Source organism: Nerophis lumbriciformis, linkage group LG17 (genome assembly GCF_033978685.3).
Source record: "Nerophis lumbriciformis linkage group LG17, RoL_Nlum_v2.1, whole genome shotgun sequence".
Taxonomy (NCBI): Eukaryota; Metazoa; Chordata; class Actinopteri; order Syngnathiformes; family Syngnathidae; genus Nerophis; species Nerophis lumbriciformis.
This window is the reverse complement of record NC_084564.2, coordinates 19,595,102-19,614,306: the sequence shown is the minus strand read 5'-3', so window position 1 is coordinate 19,614,306 and position 19,205 is coordinate 19,595,102. Positions and strand designations below refer to the sequence as shown.

At 38.3% G+C, this 19,205-nt stretch overlaps 1 protein-coding gene across 8 annotated transcripts in view; it reads left to right on the top strand.

Annotated features, from left to right (window-relative positions):
• Positions 1-19,205, top strand: part of kirrel3b (kirre like nephrin family adhesion molecule 3b) — a 430,118-nt gene that overhangs the window by 363,380 nt on the left and 47,533 nt on the right. For all 8 annotated transcript variants that reach the window (XM_061972705.1, XM_061972702.1, XM_061972701.1 and 5 more), the window contains exons 9-11: positions 4,722-4,870; positions 4,954-5,081; positions 8,556-8,682. In XM_061972705.1, the coding sequence (XP_061828689.1) occupies positions 4,722-4,870; positions 4,954-5,081; positions 8,556-8,682 (404 nt within the window). The remainder of the gene's footprint in view (positions 1-4,721; positions 4,871-4,953; positions 5,082-8,555; positions 8,683-19,205) is intronic.

Below are 19,205 nucleotides of genomic sequence, written 5' to 3'. Positions count from 1 at the left end.
TCATCCATGATACACACACAACATTATTAGAGTTTGGCAAGACCGGGGGTGAAAAAGACAAGTTAGTACTGATATTATCAAAAAAATAAACAAGACACCTAAGAGATGTGCAACTGCCAAAAAGAAAATTGTATCAAAATAAACAATACAAAATCCTGTGAAGTCCAATTAAAATTCTGCTCCACTTTGCTTGGTGATTGGATGAGTAATCTTTTCTTATATAAATGATAGCATTTCAATCAAGCATGGGCCCAGTTTAGTCATGGAAAACAATTGAGTTCTCTATTCCGTGAAGTCTCTGTGCCTCTTAGTACTGGTAGTTTATTAAAAAATGATACCAGTGTCTTTGTTACTGCTCGCATCTACTGCATCATGCCGGCGTTAATGCACAATACGTCTATTGTGCAGAATGAAACACAATTCATTTTTATTTATTTTTTTGCAATAGTCGAGTTCAAAAGCATGATGTAATAAACCTTAAATTGTGTATGCCCTGTTTATGCAACTATTCTCTTTAAAGTCAATGCCATTTTCGCTCATACGGTAAATACTACAGTGCTACTACACATGTATTTCTGATATTTTCCTACTCATATAAACAGTGGTACCTCAGTTTTTGATCTTCTATTACAAAAGGTTGAAGACCGAATTGTACAAGTGAAGCAATGTTTCCCATAAATCATGTAAATCCAATAAATCCGTTCCAGACACTCAAAATATGAACACAAAACACATTTTTATAAAGAATAATTATAGTTTTACATGCAGAAAACAATGTAAAATACAATAGGGATGTAACGCCATTAAAATCTTAAGGTACGATATCACGGTATTAAGGCCAAGCTAAGATAATATTGTGGTATTGTCCAGAAAAAAAAAATGGTAAAAATATTAAACACATTAAAATATTACCAACAACACCAAATAGCAGTGGAAAGTTGTACTTATCTGTTAGATCCAGAGCTTGAAAGTTACTAGCGCTAGCTTACTAACTTATCTTATTCCACTGTATTTACATTTCCACATTGATAAACAAGCTGAAATGACTCCATTTGCCCACTAGTGTACGTACCTTAAAGATGAAGATTGGAAACTAAAACGTCACATGTAGCTGTAAAAAAAGAAGAAACTGAATTATTTGACAAAATAGTTAACATTAACTATATCATCATCCAGCCTATTAGTGCTGACTTCTGACATGACGACAGACAAGGCAGCACACATCTCCAACGATTACTTTCAAACTAGCAAAAATAACATTTACAGTTGTGGTCAAAAGTTTACATACACTTGTGAAGGACATCATGTCATGGCTGTCTTGAGTTTCCAATAATTTCTACAACTCTTATTTTTTTGTGATAGAGTAATTGGAGCACAAAAAAACATTCATGAAGTTTGGTTATGTTATGAATTTATTATGGGTCTACTGAAAATGTGACCATATCTGCTGGGTCAAAAGTATACATACAGCAATGTTAATATTTGGTTACATGTCCTTTGGCAAGTTTCACTGCAATAAGGCACTTTTGGTAGCCATCCACAAGCTTCTGGTTGAATTTTTGACCACTCCTCTTGACAAAATTGGTGCAGTTCAGCTAAATTTGTTGGTTTTCTGACATGGACTTGTTTCTTCAGCATTGTCCACACGTTTAAGTCAGGACTTTGGGAAGGCCATTCTAAAACTTTATTTCTAGCCTGATTTAGCCATTCCTTTACCACTTTTGACGTGTGTTTGGGGTCATTGTCCTGTTGGAACACCCAACCCAAGACCCAACCTCTGGGCTGATGATTTTAGGTTGTCCTGAATAATTTGGAGGTAATCCTCCTTTTTCATTGTCCCATTTACTCTTTGTAAAGCACCGGTTCCATTGGCAGCAAAACAGACCCAGCGCATAATATTACCACCGCCATGCTTGATGGAAGGAATTGTGTTCCTGGAATTAAAGGCCTCACTTTTCTTCTACAAACATATTGCTGGGTATTCTGGCCAAACAGCTCAATTTGTGAATGGCTACCAAATGCGCCTTATTGCAGTGAAACATACCAAGGGACATTTAACCAAATATTAACATTGCTGTATGTATACTTTTGACCCAGCAGATTTGCTCACATTTTCAGTAGACCCATAATAAATGCATAAAAGAACCAAACTTCATGAATGTTTTTTGTGACCAACAAGTATGTGCTCCAATCACTCTATCACAAAAAAATAAGAGTTGTAGAAATTATTGGAAACTCAAGACAGCCATGACATTATGTTCTTTACAAGTGTATGTAAACTTTTGACCACTGTATATCATATAAAAATTCCAACTAGAGATAACATGTTGCAGTGAATTGTATATGATTTTTACAGTTTTACACGCACACCCTCACATCAACTACCATTCCAAAATAGCTACTAAATTTATCCAAAGTTACTCACAAGTTACTCAATACTTTAGTTTTTGTTCACAGAATACTTACTTACTCTTATTCAAATAATTATTTTTACTTGAGTCATATTATTCCCAAGTAACGATACCCTTACTTGAGTACAATTTTTGGGTACTCTACCCACCTCTGGTTATGGTTACATTTTTGTTTTTTTTAACCTTTTTTTATCCAGGTTAAAAACAGATTTTCATTTGCAACGCTGACCCAGCGAAGAGACAGCATTTACACGTTAGAGAAGTTGAAGTGTGATGATAATCTCTCATCGTTTCATTTAATTAAAAATACCAGTATCCTCTAAAGGCCTTAGTGGCCACATGCGTGGACAGCACCTTTTAGCCATTATTTCCAAAATTGTGTACACTACTGAATTGGGGTCTTATGCCGACATATGGACACTTATACTGCCATCTGGTGGTGTCAGAAGAGTAAAACATACAATGGAATTCGGGAAAAAAAGTGTAAAAATTAAAAAAAAAAATTTATTTATTTTTTTTTAATTTTTTTTTATTATTTTTTTTTTTTAAATTTAAATTTTAATATCACTACACATGAAGTACACGTTTGTGTACCTATGGACTAAGTACATCGTATTAAAAGATAATTTTTAGTTTTTATTCTAATTAGGGTCCAATAAGCCCAAATAGCAAATATAAATAAAATAAAGCATGTAAACAAACAGCTTGGGCCTTAAAAGGGTATAGATCACTCTCAACAGTTCACAGAAGCTGCGTTGACCCTGGATCTCAGGAAACAGAGTGGACCGACACCAGCAGATGACATGGCACCCCAAACCATCACTGATGGTGGAAACTTGACACTAGACTTCAGGCAACGTGGATCCTGTGCCTCTCCTGTCTTCCTCCAGACTCTGGGACCTCGATTTCCAAAGGAAATGCAAAATTTGCATGGTTGGGTGATGGTTTGGGGTGCCATGTCATCTGCTGGTGTCGGTCCACTCTGTTTCCTGAGATCCAGGGTCAACGCAGCCGTCTACCAGCAAGTTTTAGAGCACTTCATGCTTCCTGCTGCTGACCTGCTCTATGGAGATGGAGATTTCAAGTTCCAACAGGACTTGGCGCCTGCACACAGCGCAAAATCTACCCGTGCCTGGTTTACGGACCATGGTATTTATGTTCTAAATTGGCCCGCCAACTCCCCTGACCTTAGCCCCATAGAAAATCTGTGGGGTATTGTGAAAAGGAAGATGCAGAATGCCAGACCCAAAAACGCAGAAGAGTTGAAGGCCACTATCAGAGCAACCTGGGCTCTCATAACACCTGAGCAGTGCCAGAAACTCATCGACTCCATGCCACGCCGCATTAACGCAGTAATTGAGGCAAAAGGAGCTCCAACCAAGTATCGAGTATTGTACATGCTCATATTTTTCATTTTCATACTTTTCAGTTGGCCAACATTTCTAAAAATCCCTTTTTTGTATTAGCCTTAAGTAATATTCAAATTTTGTGACACACGGAATTTTGGATTTTCATTTGTTGCCACTTCAAATCATCAAAATTAAATGAAATAAACATTTGAATGCATCAGTCTGTGTGCAATGAATAAATATAATGTACAAGTTACACCTTTTGAATGCAATTACTGAAATAAATCAAGTTTTTCAAAATATTCTAATTTACTGGCTTTTACCTGTAAGTGTTAAAGATGTGCCAACACTTTTCAAGCGTAAAACGTAAAACAAAGTCTGTAATGGATGACAGAGCTGGAGCTTTTGGTGGTGTTTCTTTCTGCGCTTATAAGTCATAATGAATTCAAACACTACATTAATAGATTAGCACTCTACCATCTGAGCCACACCACCTCTAGATAAAGCCGGCTGTCTGTTGGTAGATAAAGCAGCAAGAAGCTGACCATTTACGATACTTCCGAAACATCTCCTACCATCTTGTGGAGTTAGTTAAAAAAATACCATGAGCTTCACTCCATCACTGACTCGCATCAGCTGTCACTTGTATTAACTCTAGCTGCCAATCTTCACAGGTGGTAGTGGGGTGCTACCCATACTACTCCGTCAGTTGTTGTTTTTTTTCTTATACACTCTCTGCCTCGCTTTTATGGAAAACGTTCCATCTGCTTCTAGCCGCCAGGGACTATGTCACACCATGCAGGGCTGCCACAAAGATATGCTGAAGCCAGCGCTGTAAAAAAAAAAAAAAAAAAATCTGCCCAGAGAATGATGATTTATTCACACAAAGATTGAAAAAAAGCCATAAATCCCTGATTTTTTTTTTTCTTTTTTCCTCCCTGCCTTCAAATCCTCTCACCAGGTGGGCCAAAGGGGGAAGTATCATAAAGGAGGTCTCTGGGGACACGTACGAGGTGATTGTGGACCACTCCTTCTTTACGGAGCCTGTTTCCTGTGAGGTGACCAATCAACTGGGCAGGACTAACGTCAGCCGCAATGTTGATGTCTACTGTGAGTCTTGTTATTACCGCCGGCAAAAAACACCATCATTTTTAAAGCACGTGTATGAATTTCCTTGACTTATGTCTCAACAGTCGGGCCTCGCATGGCTGCAGAGCCACAGTCGCTGCAGGTGGACCTCGGATCTGATGCCGTGTTCAACTGTGCTTGGACTGGAAATCCCTCTCTTACCATAGTGTGGATGAAGAGGGGCTCTGGAGTGGTTAGTGCATTTATTTCTGTATACAGTGGAACCTTCATGGCCCATAATTAGTAAGGCCCCTAATTAAATCATAAAAATAATAACACTTTTACTTTGGCATGAATAAGTGTTGATTAATCACATGTTTAGTCAGAAATGGAGTGCAGTCGTTGGCAAGAATGAGCAGAGGCGGTGTTCATGCAATCTGTCATGTATGATGTCTTTTTGTCCGTGATGTTTATTGTCTAAATGTACGGTCAGTGAAAATTAATTTCCCCACGGGGACCAATAAATCCAAATAAAAAATAATAATAATAATAATAAAACATTTCAGCTGCTCCCCGTTTTGTGTGGCCCCTAAACAAGACCTTGGTCCTAAATATTACCTTTTTACATACCGCCCAACATGCACACACTCAGTATACATGCACTTAAAAACTAATTATTGACTTAATTTGGTTAAAACTAGCTTTTTAAAAGACAAACAGTGACCCTCTACTTCATAGTATAGTATAGAGATTAGCTAATTCATGCATAAATACCATTAGTGGATAAGAATAAACGGGGCGGTATAGCTCGGTTGGTAGAGCAGCCGTGCCAGCAACTTGAGGGTTCCAGGTTCGATCCCCGCTTCTGCCATCCTAGTCACTGCCGTTGTGTCCTTGGGCAAGACACTTTAGCCACCTGCTCCCAGTGCCACCCACACTGGTTTAAATGTAACTTAGATAATGGGTTTCACTATGTAAAACGCTTTGAGTCACTAGAGAAAAAGCGCTATATAAATATAATTCACTTCACTAAACCTAATAATACATCACTATTATTATGATTTGTATTATAAGTGCATTTACTGGGGGTTAAGCCTCCCCTGTCTTCAAAAACGTTGTTTTCGAACTTTAATCCGGGTTCCTTGAATGCACTACAATTACCGCGCTTTGGAATTTAAGCCGCACCCACCAATTTTAGAATAAATAAATATCTTTACATATCAATCGCACCGGACGGTTAATCGCAGATATATACCGGTACGAAAGATTTTGTAATTTTTATTTACATACCTAAGTTATTTCCAAAAAGTGCCTGTCACACGGCAGCAAAACGGCTGATCAAACAAAACAGAAGTCATCGTCATGGAACCCACTAGCTGCGGAAGCTAGCTCTCCTATCTAAACAGACTAAATAACTACACAGTGACGTTTTGGTGAATTTAAAAAACGGAAACAATACGAAAAGAATGCCAAAGTAAGTAAATAATACTAACACAGACACTTGTAAACTTGTTAGTGTTTTCACTCATGCTAACGACGATAGCTTGATTACTTTATGATAGCACCTACAGATATGCATGAAAACAATCAATGATCAGGGTTCCTTGAAGGCACTACAATTACCGTACTCTACGGGCTATTGAGCGAACCGGAAATTGAGCCGCACCCACCAAATTTTAGAATAAATAAATATTTTTACATATTAATCGCAACGGACCGTTAATCGCAGATATATACCGGTACAAAAGATTTTGTCATTTGTATTTACATACATAAGTTATTTCCAAAAAGTGCCTGTCACACGGCAGCAAAACGGCTGATGAAACAAAACAGAAGTCATCATCATGGACACACTAGCTGCGGAAGCTAGCTCTCCTATCAGCTAAACAGACTAAATGAATACAGAGTGATGTGTTGGTGAATTTATGAAACTGAAACAATACAAAAAGAATGCCATAGTAAGTAAATAATACTAACATATAAATTTGTAAACGTGTTAGCGTATTAACTAATGCTAATGACGCTAGCTTGATTACATTACGATAGTACCTACAAATATGCATGAAAACAATCAATGGGACAGTTTTGTGAATATGATTTGTTTTTTTATACTGTAAAACTTACAAACGTTCCTCAGAGTGATGAATGAAGAATCCCTTTGAGCAGAAAGGCTAGACACGAATAGTAGAATGGTTCAAGGCGCGAAACAGGAAATTCACTGCAACCCACAGCATCTGCATAAGCAAACTCGTCCAAAAGATGGCGCCATAGCACAAACTAACACACCTTTTTAAGAAAACTATTCGTCAATACAAAACATAATGGTCGTTAGCGAATGCAATTCCATAAATTAGCCGCACTGTTTTATAAGCTGCAGAGCTCCAAGCGTAGGAAAAAAAAGTTGCAGCTTATAGTCTGAAAAATACGGTATGTATAATTGGATGCACAAGTGTAATTTATACATAATTTTATGTAATCCCGCCACAAATATATTTATCATAATTGACCTTTCTTCTATCACTTTATCCTTGATCCAAAATGTTGGTGCTGAATATAAATGCACAAAGGTGAGCTTTAATGATGTTATGACGTCTGTGTTGTGTGAACAGTGGAATGTTCCAAACGAGGTTTGCCCCTCCCAGAAGGAATGCACCATTTAGTACTTTTGAAAGGGGGTATAGGTTGTGTTACACATTCCTGATTTGATTCCATCCATCCATCCATTTTCTACCGCTTGTCCCTTTTGGGGTCGTGGGGGTTCTGGAGCCTATCTCAGCTGCATTCGGGCGGAAGGCGGGGTACACCCTGGACAAGTCGTCACCTCATCAGAGGGCCAACACAGATAGACAGACAACATTCACACACTAGGGCCAATTTAGCAAACAACCTTATTATTGAACTTTGACATCAAAATGTATTTAATTTTAACTTTGAAAAAGTGTCATCTTTTATAACTGACAGATTTAAATGAAAGAAAAAAAATACATAATCTTTACAAAAGCCCAGTCAAGGTCATGTGGCCCCCTCAGTGGTTGTGGCCTTAAACAGCCGCATAGAGTGTTTATGCTGCGGGCTTGCCCTGGCAACACAAAGTGCCTTTTCAAACAGGAGTTCAGAACATCCAGGAAGAGATCCCCTCTGAAAAACAATTGTTTAATCCCCCCCCCCCCCCCCCCCTCTCTCTCAACGTTCTGTATCACAAATGTGCCTCACGGGACTCAATTTGGAATGCTGTTAGTTGTCCCGCAAGTGTAAAAAGAAGCTAAGCACAATACAACAGAAATAACATAACACCACATGAATATAGTTAAAAAGTGCACGTGGTGATGTGGTAATGCTTTGAGTTGTGTGTTTGTAAAACAGCCAAAGAAATAGGAAAACACACTCATGTTTTCTAAGTTGTATGTGACTGGACAGCCACACTTTCCTCCAAATGTATGCAATATTGTCATCCATGTCTTTGACCACATGCTATTTATTCAGTCGATTTGATCATTCCACGTTTCCTTTTACGTAAGGCCAACGTGAAGCCCCCCTTTTTATTCCATTGAGCTCAGATCCCAAATTGGATTTTAATAATTGAGAAGAGGTGCCCTTTATAATGTCCAATGGCCATCATGCTGCCATCCACCCCACCCTATTTGTAATTTCGCTTTATTACTATTTCATATTTCAAAGTGCCTCGTGTATTGACATTGCATTTTATTTATATTTCTTCTCGTCGCAGGTTCTCAGCAACGAGAACCTCCTGACGCTGAAATCCGTGCGGCAGGAGGATGCTGGGAAATATGTTTGCCGGGCCGTGGTCCCGAGAGTCGGCGCCGGAGAGAAAGAAGTTTCACTCACTGTCAACGGTAAGATGTTTTTGTTCATCCAGTAGTGAAGGGATTCATATGGCCCCATTCCAGCATGGATCTTGTGAGAGAGGAAAAAGGGGGGGCAAATAATTTTGGCAATGCAGTCTGCTGAAAATGATGGAAAGCGCCACTCTACATAGAAACCGACGCTGTGGTTAAAGTTGGATTTGCCACAAAGCATATTTTAAGATATTCAACACTACTGCTGTCTGGCGGCTAGAGTAGATCGTGCAACCCCCCAATATATCACGTTTCAGGTGTCAGGTGAACCGCAACAAATGAGGTAATATGCATCCCCTTCCATGTCCATCACAACAAAAAGGAGAATGTGTGGTTGTTGTGTAGGGGCATCGCCATTTTGACGCTTTCTTGGTGATATAACACCACTGACCCGTCGATAGCGAGATGAGTCCACCCCGTGTATACTTCCACCACTTAACGCAGCTTTGTAAAAAAAATCCTGTCAAAGATCCCACCAGTTTGCTACATATGTAGGAGCTGTACATGAATAGGTGAATAGTAGTGATAGGTAAATGACGCCTTAGTGAGTGTATGGCACACTCACTGGCCGTATTGACACTGCACTGATAGTGTGTCGTTTCATAATGGTCATCCGCCATCTGAAACAACACCTGCACATGAAATTAATAGTTAACAAATATCCAAAACCATTGAAGTTGGCACGTTGTGTAAATCGTAAATAAAAACAGAATACAATGATTTGCAAATCCTTTTCAACCTCTTTTCAATTGAATAGACTGCAAAGACAAGATACTTAACGTTCGAATTGGTGAACGTTGTTATTTTTTGCAAATATTAGCTCATTTGGAATTTGATGCCTGCAACATGTTTCAAAAAAGCTGGCACAATTGGGAACAGGTGGGTGCCATGATTGGGTATAAAAGCAGCTTCCATGAAATGCTCAGTCATTCACAAACAAGGATGGGGCGAGGGTCACCGCTTTGTGAACAAATTGTCGGACTGTTTAAGAACAACATTTCTCAACAAGCTATTGCAAGGAATTTTGGGATTTCAACATCTATGGTCCGGAATATAATCAAAAGGTTCAGAGAATCTGGAGAAATCACTGCGCGTAAGCGGAAAGGCCGAAAACCAAAATTGAATGCCCGTGACCTTCGATCCATCAAAAAGCGACTTACCACATGGGCTCAGGAACACTTCAGAAAACCACTGTCAGTAACTACAGTTTGTCGCTACATCTGTAAGTGCAAGTTAAAACTCTACTATGTAAAGCGAAAGCCATTTATCAACAACACCCAGAAACGCCGCCGGTTTTGTTGTGCCCAAGCTCACCTAAAATGGACTGATGCAAAGTGGAAACGTCTTCTGTGGTCTGAAGACCCACATTTAAAATTGTTTTTGGAAACTGTGGACATTGTGTCCTCCGGACCAAAGAGGAAAATAACCATCCGGACTGGTATAGGCGCAAAGTTGAAAAGCCAGCATTTGTGATGGTATGGGGGTGTATTAGTGCCCAAGACATGGGTAACTTACACATCTGTGAAGGCACCATCAATGCTGAAAGGTACATGCAGGTTTTGGAGCAACATATGTTGCCATCCAAGCAATGTCTTTTTCATGCTTATTACAGCAAGGCAATACCGAGCCACATGCTGCACGTGTGACAACAGCGTGGCTTCGTAGTAAAAGAGTGTGGGTACTAGACTGGCCTGCCTGTAGTCCAGACCTGTCTCCCATTGAAAATGTGTGGCACATTATGAAGTGTGAAATATGACAACTGAGACCCCGGACTGTTGAACAACTTAAGCTGTACATCAAGCAAGAATGGGAAATAATTCCACCTGAAAAGCTTCAAAAATTGGTCTCCTGTTGATAAAAGGAAAGGCCATGTAACACAGTGGTAAAAATGCCCTTGTGCCAACTTTTTTGCAATGTGTTGCTGCCATTAAATTCTAAGTTAATCATTATTTGCCAAAATAAATAACTTTCTCAGTTCCAACATTAAATATCTTGTCTTTGCAGTGTATTCAATTGAATATAGGTTGAAAAGGATTTGCAAATCCTTGTATTCTGTTTTTATTTATGATTTACACAACGTGCCAACTTCACTGGTTTTGGGTTTTGTAATTTGTATTCGTTTTTTTAAACACTTTTTGGAGACACACACTGTCAGAGACAGGCGTGGACAAACAAAACGTGTTAAATGACATGCTCCCAGTAAGGCTTACTATAAGCATGCCACCAATGCGGTGGTACATCTGAGACGTGTTTGTTCAAAATACTATAATACAATACTACACTATAGGGTTGTACGGTATACCGGTATTAGTATAGTACCGCGATACTAATTAATCATTTTTGGTACTATACCGCCTCTGAAAAGTACCGGTCCGCCTGTAACATGTAAACAAACGCCATTGGTGGATCTACACCAAACATCCACTGTAATGATACCAAGTACAGTAGTGTATCTAGTTGATACTAATATGATTACGTCAATATTTTTTGGCATCACAACATCTCCTTTTGGTTTTTTTAAATGTATATTATGTTTATAAACTCAGGAAATACGTCCCTGGACACAGGAGGACTTTGAATATGACCAATGTATGATCCTGTAACTACTTGGTATCGGATTGATACCCAAATTTGTGGTATCATCCAAAACTAATGTAAAGTATCAAACAGAAGAATACATGGTTATTACATTTTAACAGAAGTGCAGATAGAACATGTTAAAAGTGAAAGTAAGCCGATATTAACAGTAAATGATGAATAATTAATTTACCACGTGTCCTTAATAATGTTGACAAAATAATAGGATGATAAATGACACAATATGTTACTGCATATGCCAGCAGCTAAATTAGGAGCCTTTGTTTGCTTACTTACTAATAAAAGACAAGTTGTCTAGTATGTTCACTATTTTATTAAGGACAGAAACATATGTTTAATGTACCATAAGATTTTTTTGTTAAATTAAAGCCAACAATGCAATTTTTTGTGGTCCCCTTTATTTAGAAAAGTACCGAAAAGTATCAAAATAATATTTGTATTGGGACAACTCTACTATACTATAATAAATATTATAATAATGTTATAATTTTTAAAAATTATTTGATGTTACATTGATATCAATAAAATATGATACATTAATAAATAAAATACATATTAAATAATGAATATAATAAATATGATGTATTTATATTAAAAACCAAAAGTTGTATATATAAATTATACAATTACTAGGGTTGGCCAAATACAACATGTTCCTTTCTGATACCGATGTTGGACACCGATCTAAACAAATCATACATGCTGCACTGTTAGAAAAGGTATGAAATAAAATCAATCAGACTTAAATCTGATAGGGACAACCCTCAATAACCACTGTGTGTAATTCTGAGGGTACCACCAGGTCACCCCACATATGTTTAATTACATTTAGGTATTTTCTGATCTGCAGTAAATGTACCAAGGACCTTTACTAAGAAGTGCTCACACCTTGTAAAATCTGCATGAGTCACCAGGAAGCATCTCTTTCCGTCCCAGTAACTCATTAATGATTATTAGCCCTGGTGTGAGACCTGGCAACCCTCGAATAAATGACCTCATTAGCAACATATTCCCACAAGGAGATGTTTATATTGGGTGTGATTGCACGGGTTGCCTAGTGTGACGACGCCCTTAGGTGTCCATGCAAAAGCAGGAATATAATACAAATATGCCATGATAAGAACAAGAGAGGGTTTTTTATTTTTATTTTCAGGCAACATGATGTATACTTAACGTTGACAATGGACCATTTTGAAAGCTAACAAAAGAGTTTGCCTGTAAGCAAGTGTGTGCTGATTTGAGGGATGAAAAGAAAACATCAAGAAGAAAGCGTGGTGTGTAAAGAGTTTCCTTTTCAACACGCAGACGTTAACTTTGCATATCAGAAGGAACGGGATACCACACAATTCCCCCTCTAGCGCCGGATCAAAACCGGGACTTTCCATGAACCGCGATGAATGTCGTTGCAGAAGATGCGTCGGGCAAAGTCATGACTAATTCCATTGTTTTCACGTCATTGGAACGTGCTTGCCTGCTTGCCTTTCTATAGCCGCAATAAGTAAACAGAATACACGATGAAAAGAAAGCAGATATGGATTGTTTTAATTAGGATTTTAACTACTCCGAGCATGCTCGGTAACTACATAACAGGCAGCAGATCATTTTTATGTTGTTCGCTCAAGCGAGATTTGGATGTCTTTCTCTTTTGTCCTCTGTTGCATTTACCTTTCTTCTCGCATCAATTGGCATTTGACATTCATTTTTTCTCCTTGAATAATTGACATTGTTTTTTTCCAAACCACATGAGGAATTCCAAGTCATTTTTAGTTAGTGCTAGAGGAGAATTGGATTGCCCGGCTTGTGGAAGCGTGAATAAAGTGCTTGTGTGCATACAGTCATTGCCCTGTCATTGTGGTTGAGAGTGAGGACCTCCAAACTGCCTGTGATCTCAGCATTTTCTTCAAAAACCTTGAATAAGTCCTTTAAATATCCGCACTCATTTGTCCCTAATGACGAACATGACAGCTCCCCAAAAACGGATGTGCCGTATTTTCCAGACTATAAAGCGCCACACCCACTAAATTTTAGAAGAAAACAATGTTTCCATATATTAGCTCCACCGGACTATAAGCCACAGATACAGTATATACAGTCGTGGTCAAAACTTTACATACACTTGTGAAGAACATAATGTCACGGCTGTCTTGAGTTTCCAATAATTTCTACAACTCCTATTTTTGAGTGATTGGAGCACATACTTTTTGGTCACAAAAAACATTCATGAAGTTTGGTTCTTTTATGAATTTATTATGGGTCTACTGAAAATGTGACCAAATCTGCTGGGTCAAAAGTATACATACAGCAATGTTAATATTTAGTTACATGTCCTTTGGCAAGTTTCACGGCAATAAGGCACTTTTGGTAGCCATCCACAAGCTTCTGGCAAGCTTCTGGTTGAATTTCTGACCAATCCTCTTGACAAAATTGGTGCAGTTCAGCTAAATTTGTTGGTTTTCTGACATAGACTTGTTTCTTCAGCATTGTCCACACGTTTGATTCAGGACTTTGGGAAGGCCATTCTAAAACCTTAATTTTAGCCTGATCTAGCCATTCCTTTACCGCTTTTGACGTGTGTTTGGGGTCATTATCCTGTTTGAACACCCAACTGCGCCCAAGACCCAACCTCCGGGCTGATGATTTTTGGTTGTCCTGAAGAATTTGGAGGTAATCTTCCTTTTTCATTTTCCCATATACTCTCTTTAAAGCACCAGTTCCATTGGTAGCAAAGGAGGCCCAGAGCATTATACTACCACCACCATGCTTGACGGTAGGTGTGGTGTTCCTGGGATTAAAGGCCTCACCTTTTCTCCTCCAAACATATTGCTGGGTATTGTGGCCAAACAGCTAAATTTTTGTTTCATCTGACATTACATGGACAAAGATAAGACCTTCTGGAGGAAAGTTCTGTGGTCAGATGAAACACAAATTTAGCTGTTTGGCCTCAATACCCAGCAATATGTTTGGAGAAAAAAAGGTGAGGTCTTTAATCCCAGGAACACCCCACCTACCGTCAAGCATGGTGGTGATAGTATTATGCTCTGGGCATGTTTTGCTGCCAATGGAACTGGTGCTTTAAACATACTTTTGACCCAGCAGATTTGGTCACATTTTCAAGAGACCCAAAATAAGTTCATAAAAGAACCAAACTTCATGAATGTTTTTTGTGACCAACAAGTATGTGCTCCAATCACTCTGTCACAAAAAATAAGAGTTGTAGTAATTATTGGAAACTCAAGACAGCCATGACATTATGTTCTTCACAAGTATATGTCAACTTTTGTCCATGACTGTACCTTGTGAAATTAGTTATTTACACATAAATATGTTATAAATGTTTATTTACGTACCTTAAGTGATCCCAAAGGTGCCTGTAACCCGGCAGTAAAATGGCTGATCCAACAAAACAGAAGTCATCGTCATGGACCCACTCGCTGCGGAAGCAAGCTCTCAAATCAGCTTAACAGACTTAACGCATCGGTGAATTTGCTGAGGAATTTGTAAAATTGAAACAAAAGAATGCCATTGAAAGTTAATAATACTAAAACACAGACACTCGTAAATGTGTTAGTATATTAGCTCAGGCTAACGATGCTAGCGTCATTACATGACGATAGCCCGTACAAATATGCATGAAAACACTCCTACAGACAACACACATGTGACGGTTTAGTAAGTATGAACAGTTTTAGTTATATTGTAAAACTTACAAACGTTGCTTGGAGTGATGAATGAAGAATCCATGCAAGTGTAAACGCTATGCACGGCTGGAAGACGCATACCTCACTCCGGTTGAAAAAAATATAACAAATAAACACTATACCCGTGTATGAAAGAACAACTGCAGTGAGCAAACTCATCCTTAAGATGGCTCCATAGCACAAACATTAAAGCACTTTCTATGTGTATTTGAACAATCCATAAATTAGCCACACCGTTTTATAAGCCACAGGGTCACAGTGCAGAATTTATTTTAAATATTTTATGCTAAACATGTTTTTCTCTTTGAGTCAATTTGTGATTTCAGTGAGTTAACCTATCGCCGCAGTTTATTACATTGTGTTGAACTTTGTTATTGTACTATATGTTCTTGTTGATTATTGATACGACTCTGAGTGTGGGTGGAGCTAACACCTAATTGTGCCTAATTATCAATAAATGGCTGCAGCTAGTGGACGTTGTGTGTGCAGGCTAACGCAATGCTGTGATGTCCTACTGCAGATAGTTATATAGTCAAACATTTACAACTGTCTGACACAAAAATGTAAGCATCTGACAATGATATTCTCAAATAGTTGAAAAGGTTACAATGTATGTTATTCTCTAGTGAATTAGCTGACAAAACTGTTGAATCTGATACTTGATATTAATGTATTTATGTTTCTATAGTGGTACCAGCAGCTGACCGTTGTGGTGGCGACAGCAGAATTTGCTTTGTTGGTCACGCCAAACGAAATTAGGCATTGATTTTAAAGTACCAGTCAGTGGTACTGAATATTAAAAATGCCTAACTGAATTTGTGGCATTTTATGATGTTTATACAGTACCTACTCAGAGCCTAGTGGTTAGAGTGTCCGCCCTGAGATCGGTAGGTTGTGAGTCATACCAAAGACTATGGGTGGTAATGGGAACCATTACTTGCTTGACACTCAGCATCAAGGGTTGGAATTGGGGGTTAAATCACCAAAAATGATTCCCGGGTGCAGCCACCGCTGCTGATCACCAGGGGGTGATCAAGGGTGATGGGTCAAATGCAGAGAATAATATCGCCACACCTAGTGTGTGTGTGACAATCATGGGTACTTTTTAACTTTTTTAAATTTTACATACTTTGAGGATTGTATACATGATTGGATATGATTTATACATTGAAAGCATATGAAGTCAACTTGTTTTTCCACTCTACTGGTCCTTTAAGTTGACACTGTACTTAGTTTATTGTGTAATTTCTAAGGAATGTATTAAAAGTGTATGGTAACGTTTAAGACAAAATAACAACGTGCACTTATTGCAGAGGGAAAATCATTAAAGGTTAGAAATGTTACTGCATGCTTTGAATGGGAACATAAAGACCAAAGACTGTGTGAAAAAATAGCTAACATTGTTAAATTTAACTTGGCAAATGTGACGGTAGAGTCTGCAAAGGTTTGTATGCACACTATGATATTTAGTTACATTAACTATTCCCACTTGACTTGGTCCCACGCATGCGAGAGCACTTTGAAGCCACTCAAGTCTCTGTTTAAGAAAACATTTAAAACTCTAGACAGGAAGCCCTTGCTTTATCATTATTGTAACATTGCAAGTAAGTCAAAAGTTTCTGGACGCTTCCCTCATTTTTAAAGTTCTAAATGGACCTGCTCTTCCACCCTTGATAGGATTTTGTATGTAAAAACAACAACAATGGAGTCAGAACCAGAGCACCAACCAGGCAAGACCGTAGTATTCAAAGACTAAATTGGGCCAAATGGTACCGTCTATTAGAGGCACAACATTATGGAATATTTTACCGGAGCACGTAACATTTAAAGGGGTCCTTAAAAAATGGTTGAAGTTAAATCAGTCATGGTCCCATCGATGAACCTCACTTTGGACTCTTTCCTTTAAAACTCTGAATATTTGTACCTGTTGTGTTATTGTCTATTGTTTCTATATTGTTTATTGTGTCTAACTGTGTGTTTGTGTTGTTCTACCTGCCTTAAGGACAATGGATGTAACAGTAATTCCAGCATATTTATGTTGAAGCTATTTTTGCTGACATATTGATTAATAAGTTAATATATACTGTCCTAATTCAAATAAATAATAATTAAAACAAATTTAAATAAAAGGACAGTGCCATGCAGTGGACAGATATACAACATTTTAAATTGAAAGCCACTTGTCCAAATTGAAGTCTTAACATAAAGGATTGCATTAGTTTGTTAGGCCCCTTTTTGGTGATTTAACCCCCAATTCCAACCCTTGATGCTGAGTGTCAAGCAAGTAATGGTTCCCATTACCACCCATAGTCTTTGGTATGACTCACAACCTACCGATCTCAGGGCGGACACTCTAACCACTAGGCTCTGAGTAGGTACTGTATAAACATCATAAAATGCCACAAATTCAGTTAGGCATTTTTAATATTCAGTACCACTGACTGGTACTTTAAAGTCAATGCCTAATTTCGTTTGGCGTGACCAACAAAGCAACTTCTGCTGTCGCCACCACAACGGTCAGCTGCTGGTACCACTATAGAAACATAAATACATTAATATCAAGTATCAGATTCAACAGTTTTGTCAGCTAATTCACTAGAGAATAACATACATTGTAACCTTTTCAACTATTTGAGAATATCATTGTCAGATGCTTACATTTTTGTGTCAGACAGTTGTAAATGTTTGACTATATAACTATCTGCAGTAGGACATCACAGCATTGCGTTAGCCTGCACACACAACGTCCACTAGCTGCAGCCATTTATTGATAATTAGGCACAATTAGGTGTTAGCTCCACCCACACTCAGAGTCGTATCAATAATCAACAAGAACATGTAGTACAATAACAAAGTTCAACACAATGTAATAAACTGCGGCGATAGGTTAACTCACTGAAATCACAAATTGACTCAAAGAGAAAAACATGTTTAGCATAAAATATTTAAAATAAATTCTGCACTGTGACCCTGTGGCTTATAAAACGGTGTGGCTAATTGATGGATTGTTCAAATACACATAGAAAGTGCTTTAATGTTTGTGCTATGGAGCCATCTTAAGGATGAGTTTGCTCACTGCAGTTGTTCTGTCATACACGGGTATAGTGTTTATTTGTTATATTTTTTTCAACCGGAGTGAGGTATGCGTCTTCCAGCCGTGCATAGCGTTTACACTTGCATGGATTCTTCATTCATCACTCCAAGCAACGTTTGTAAGTTTTACAATATAACTAAAACTGTTCATACTTACTAAACCGTCACATGTGTGTTGTCTGTAGGAGTGTTTTCATGCATATTTGTACGGGCTATCGTCATGTAATGACGCTAGCATCGTTAGCCTGAGCTAATATACTAACACATTTACGAGTGTCTGTGTTTTAGTATTATTAACTTTCAATGGCATTCTTTTGTTTCAATTTTACAAATTCCTCAGCAAATTCACCGATACGTTAAGTCTGTTAAGCTGATTTGAGAGCTTGCATCCGCAGCGAGTGGGTCCATGACGATGACTTCTGTTTTGTTGGATCAGCCATTTTACTGCCGGGTTACAGGCACCTTTGGGATCACTTAAGGTACGTAAATAAACATTTATAACATATTTCTGTGTAAATAACTAATTTCACAAGGTACAGTCATGGACAAAAGTTGACATATACTTGTGAAGAACATAATGTCATGGCTGTCTTGAGTTTCCAATAATTTCTACAACTCTTATTTTTTGTGACAGAGTGATTGGAGCACATACTTGTTGGTCACAAAAAACATTCATGAAGTTTGGTTCTTTTATGAACTTATTATGGGTCTCTTGAAAATGTGACCAAATCTGCTGGGTCAAAAGTATGTTTAAAGCACCAGTTCCATTGGCAGCAAAACATGCCCAGAGCATAATACTATCACCACCACCTAACCCTAACCCTAACCCTAACCCTAACCCTAACCCTAACCCTACCATAACCCTCTAACCCTAACCCTAACCCTAACCCTAACCCAGCTAAGGTTATCCAGGGTAAATCTCACCTAACCTTATCGTTGTCCACACACACAATGGTCGTTTAAGATTCCCTTCCCCCCTCCGTCCGCTGGCGCAACGCGACTTTGTACGCATGAGTGGAAAAAGCGCACGTCATAGTCACCTCCAGTGTTGCTTTGTGTGCAAGTTCTTAAATTTAACTTATCTGAACAATAGCCAATCTTGTGGTATTTCAATTAACTGAAATTCAGTGT